The 4,957-nt window shown below is 62.2% G+C and overlaps 1 protein-coding gene across 1 annotated transcript; it reads right to left on the bottom strand.

The window, feature by feature from the left end:
• Positions 1–1,759: 1,759 nt before the first annotated feature.
• Positions 1,760–4,691, bottom strand: LOC123757098 (adhesive plaque matrix protein-like). The gene is made up of 2 exons (XM_069324035.1): positions 3,524–4,691; positions 1,760–3,432 (listed from the first exon to the last, which is right to left on the bottom strand). Exons 1-2 carry the CDS (start codon positions 4,689–4,691, stop codon positions 1,760–1,762), a joined length of 2,841 nt encoding a protein of 946 aa, XP_069180136.1.
• Between the last annotated feature and the right edge of the window lie 266 nt (positions 4,692–4,957).

Here is a 4,957-nt window from a genome sequence, read left to right on the forward strand (position 1 = left end):
GGCGGGCCACACTGGGGGGCCGGCCACACCGGGGGGCGGGCCACACCGGGGTGCGGGCCACACCACGGGCGGGCCACACCAGGGGCGGGCCACATCAGGGGCGGGCCACACTGAGGCGGGCCACAGCGGGGACGGGCCACACCGGGCGGGACACACCTGAGGCTCCAGGAAAATTTAGAAAGTGACATGTGCCATGGTTCGGTATGTGACCAGAATAATAATGACGTCCGGTGTTGACTGAGCACAGTGAGCATGGCTGCCCCATCACGGGAAGTTCTTTCCCCGCCCGGCTCTTTCCGGCGGCCCCTGGGCCAGCCTTGAGCAACATATCCGGGTCCAGGAAGCGAGCCTGCTCCCGTCCATGTGTGTTTGGTGTGGCAGGAGCCAGCTAGGCGTGCCTGGGCGCTCGTCCTTCACGACCTTCACGGTAAACTCCGACGCCTCAACCCGCCATTGTTGTCATTCAAGCGTTGGTGGAGAGGGGCGGCGGCCATGACTGTGACGTCACTCACTGCCTGGGATTCCCGCCGCTTCTCCAGATTCACGAAGGTACTTACGAAGGTTTTTCTTCTTAGCTACGAATGTTTTCCTTCTTAGCGCCTTCGTGGCGGCTACGTCGGTATTCAGGTAGCTACACTAAGTCGAAAAACCTTTGTAAGTTTGGTCCGTCATCTAAGTGTGGTGTTGACCACTCGTAGCTTTACGTAAACTGGATATAACTCAGTTTTTCTCTACTACATAACACTGGGATCGATTTTAAGATTTTGGAACATAAACAAAAGATTATAGCTGGTGAATCTCGTGAAGAGGAGTCCTTCGTGTTAGTTATATATGCATTCTCTGCTTGAAACTTTGAGTAAATATGTCTTTTATGATATTAGAATTAGTTTTATAATAGCAAGAAATTATACCAGTAGTTATTAAGTAAATAAACACTGGTGAACATGAAATATGAGAGAAGGTGATGAGCCCTGCCTGATGGGATCATTTACTATCACCAAATGCCCCTGTTCACCTAGTAGTAAGGGTGTACCTTAGCTATACATACCCATTTCTAATTTATTTAGTTTGGTTTTATTTTGAAATTAAATATGGGTGACATAAAATAAAAATATGCTGCACAAATGATGTTAGGTAAGGAGAAGGGTAAAAATGTCAAAAACTTTATTCATTGAATACTTAAAGCTATAATTATGACTATATGGACTATTAAAAAACATAGAGGGAAGTAGGGGTCCAAGACCTCTTCCTGTTATACAATTTGGGTGTGGATCAAGTAATTATCAAAAGAAGGCACCATGCCGGGAAGGCTATGTAGCAGTAAGGCAGTGAGGTGAGGCAGCTACTTATTTGAGAAATGCTTATTTTATTTACCTTATAAGCTGAGGCAACTTATTTTATTTGAGGAATGCTCAGCTAATTCTTCTACATTTAGCATGGAACAAATTTGTGTCCAAGACCTCTTCCTGTTACACAGTTTGGCTGTGTGTAACCAAACTAGAAGTGCTCTACAAATCAAGGGACCCAGAATGTGGAATGACCTCCCGAATCATGTCCTAGGCTGTACCTCTCTCAACCAGTTTAAGAGTAAAACCAAGTACTGCCTAATTAACTCCATGTAACTTACCTTACCTCCTAAATGTCAACCCATGTCTTGCTATTCTTTAAACAATGCTGTTTGTTCACCAACATGTACAATTGCTGATTTATGCTATGTTACCCCCCTTTTTTTTATTCCTTCTTTCAACACAATTTATACCTAATCCCGATTACTATTAAGTTTTAGTCTAAGTGTTTTTTCCCCCCAGTCTCCGCTGCCTTCACCTGTGTCTCTGCTGCCTTCACCAGTGTCTCTGCTGCCTTCACCTGTGTCTCTGCTGCCTTCACCAGTGTCTCTGCTGCCTTCACCAGTGTCTCCTGATGTTGGAGTAGATATACAGTAGATGACTACAAAGTAGATAATAAATGCTGCTGGAGTAGACATAGAAGAAGCATCTACAAATGTGAGGCTTGACAGGTTGACCGGGTGGGAACAGGCCGGGTGGGAGCAGGCCGGGTGGGAGCAGGCCGGGTGGGAGCAGGCCGGGTGGGAGCAGGCCGGGTGGACGCAGGCCGGGTGGGAGCAGGCGGGGTGGACGCAGGCCGGGTGGGAGCAGGCGGGGTGGACGCAGGCCGGGTGGATGCAGGCCGGGTGAGAGCAGGCCGGGTGGGAGCAGGCCGGGTGTGAGCAGGCCGAGTGGACGCAGGCCGGGTGAAAGCAGGCCGGGTGGACGCAGGCCGGGTTAGAGCAGGCCGGGTGGACGCAGGCTGGGTGGACGCAGGCTGGGTGGACGCAGGCCGGGTGGAAGCAGACCGGGTGGACGCAGGCTGGGTGGGAGCAGGCTGGGTGGACGCAGGCTGGGTGGAAGCAGGCCGGGTGGACGCAGGCTGGGTGGAAGCAGACCGGGTGGACGCAGGCTGGGTGGGAGCAGGCCGGGTGGAAGCAGGCCGGGTGGACGCAAGCTGGGTGGACGCAGGCTGGGTGGAAGCAGGCCGGGTGGACGCAGGCCGGGTGGACGCAGGCCGGGTGGATGCAGGCCGGGTGGACGCAGGCCGGGGGGACGCAGGCCGGGTGAGAGCAGGCCAGGTGGACGCAGGCCGGGTGGACGCAGGACGAGTGGACGCAGGCTGGGTGGAAGCAGGCCGGGTGGACGCAGGCCGGGTGGACGCAGGCCGGGTGGATGCAGGCCGGGTGGACGCAGGCCGGGTGGACGCAGGCCGGGTGAGAGCAGGCCAGGTGGACGCAGGCTGGGTGGGAGCAGGCCGGGTGGAAGCAGGCCAGGTGGACGCAGGCTGGGTGGAAGCAGGCCGGGTGGAAGCAGGCCGGGTGGACGCAGGCCGGGTGGACGCAGGCTGGGTGGAAGCAGGCCGGGTGGACGCAGGCCGGGTGGACGCAGGCCGGGTGGATGCAGGCCGGGTGGACGCAGGCCGGGTGGACGCAGGCCGGGTGAGAGCAGGCCAGGTGGACGCAGGCTGGGTGGGAGCAGGCCGGGTTGAAGCAGGCCAGGTGGACGCAGGCTGGGTGGGAGCAGGCCGGGTGGACGCAGGCTGGGTGGGAGCAGGCCGGGTGGACGCAGGCCGGGTGGACGCAGGCCGGGTGGACACAGGCCGAGTGAGAACAGGCCAGGTGGACACAGGCTGGGTGGGAGCAGGCCGGGTGGACGCAGGCTGGGTGGGAGCAGGCCAGGTGGATGCAGGCTGGGTGGGAGCAGGCCGGGTGGACGCAGGCCGGGTGGACGCAGGCCGGGTGGAAGCAGGCCGGGTGGACGCAGCCCGGATGGACGCAGGCCGGGTGGACGCAGGCCGGGTGGACGCAGGCCGGGGGGACGCAGGCCGGGTGAGAGCAGGCCAGGTGGACGCAGGCCGGGTGGACGCAGGACGAGTGGACGCAGGCTGGGTGGAAGCAGGCCGGGTGGAAGCAGGCCGGGTGGACGCAGGCCGGGTGGACGCAGGCCGGGTGGACGCAGGCCGGGTGAGAGCAGGCCAGGTGGACGCAGGCCGGGTGGACGCAGGGGGTGGACGCAGGCCGGGTGAGAGCAGGCCGGGTAGACGAAGGCCGGGTGGACGCAGGCCGGGTGGACGCAGGCCGGGTGGACGCAGGCCGGGTGGACGCAGGCCGGGTGGAGCAGGCAGGGTGGACGCAGCCCGGGTGGACGCAGGCCGGGTGGACGCAGGCCGGGTGGAAGCAGGCCGGGTGGGAGCATGCCGGGTGGAGCAGGCCGGGTGGGAGCAGGCCGGGTGGAGCAGGCCGGGTGGACGCAGGCCGAGTGGGAGCAGGCCGGGTGGACGCAGGCCGGGTGGAAGCAGGCCGGGTGGACGCAGGCCGGGTGGACGCAGGCCGGGTGGAAGCAGGCCGGGTGGACGCAGGCTGGGTGGACGCAGGCCGGGTGGAAGCAGGCCGGGTGGAAGCAGGCCGGGTAGACGCAGGCCGGGTGGACGCAGGCCGGGTGGGAGTAGGCCGGGTGGACGCAGGCCGAGTGGGAGCAGGCCGGGTGGACGCAGGCCGGGTGGAAGCAGGCCGGGTGGACGCAGGCCGGGTGGGAGCAGGCCGGGTGGAAGCAGGCCGGGTGGAAGCAGGCCGGGTAGACGCAGGCCGGGTGGACGCAGGCCGGGTGGGAGTAGGCCGGGTGGACGCAGGCCGAGTGGGAGCAGGCCGGGTGGACGCAGGCCGGGTGGAAGCAGGCCGGGTGGACGCAGGCCGGGTGGGAGCAGGCCGGGTGGAGCAGGCCGGGTGGGAGCAGGCCGGGTGGAGCAGGCCAGGTGGAGGCAGGTCGGGTGGACGCAGGCCGGGTGGACGCAGGCCGGGGGGACGCGGCCCGGGTGGAAGCAGGCCGGGTGGGAGCAGGCTGGGTGGACGCAGGCCGGGTGGACGCAGGTCGGGTGGACGCAGGCCGGGTGGAAGCAGGCCGGATGGACGCAGGCTTGGTGGAAGCAGGCCGGGTGGAAGCAGACCGGGTGGGAGCAGGCCGGGTGGGAGCAGGCCGGGTGGGAGCAGGCCGGGTGGACGCAGGCCGGGTGGACGCAGGTCGGGTGGACGCAGGCCGGGTGGACGCAGGCCGGGTGAGAGCAGGCCGGGTGGGAGCAGGAAGCCAGGAACGGGTTGACGGTGTCCCCGGAGCCAAGGGTAAGGTCGCCTCCGCGCGGTCACCCATCCGGTTAATGCCGCATCCAACGGTGCTTTAGCGGACTAACCGAGCATCTCCGTTACCATCCGTCCCTAACACAGCCGCGACAAGCAGACTATTGCTGCTGGCCAGGCGTGTAACATCACACTCCATCTTTCCAGGGACATTACCACAGTCTTGCCAGGGACACTACCGGAGTCTTGCTAGGGACACGATCACACAGTCTTGCCAGGGACACGATCACACAGCCATGCCAGGGACACGATCACACAGCCATGCCAGGGACACGATCA

This window comes from Procambarus clarkii, chromosome 13, assembly GCF_040958095.1.
Source record: "Procambarus clarkii isolate CNS0578487 chromosome 13, FALCON_Pclarkii_2.0, whole genome shotgun sequence".
In the NCBI taxonomy this organism is placed as follows: Eukaryota; Metazoa; Arthropoda; class Malacostraca; order Decapoda; family Cambaridae; genus Procambarus; species Procambarus clarkii.

Excerpts from the sequence above, each read along its gene's own strand:
- LOC123757098 (XM_069324035.1), bottom strand. The coding sequence starts at position 4,691 with ATGGGTGACCGCGCGGAGGCGACCTTACCCTTGGCTCCGGGGACACCG. Across the intron at positions 3,433-3,523 it reads ACCCGGCCTGCGTCCACCTG|CCTGCGTCCACTCGTCCTGC; the intron begins GCCTGCTCTCAC and ends GCTTCCACCCAG.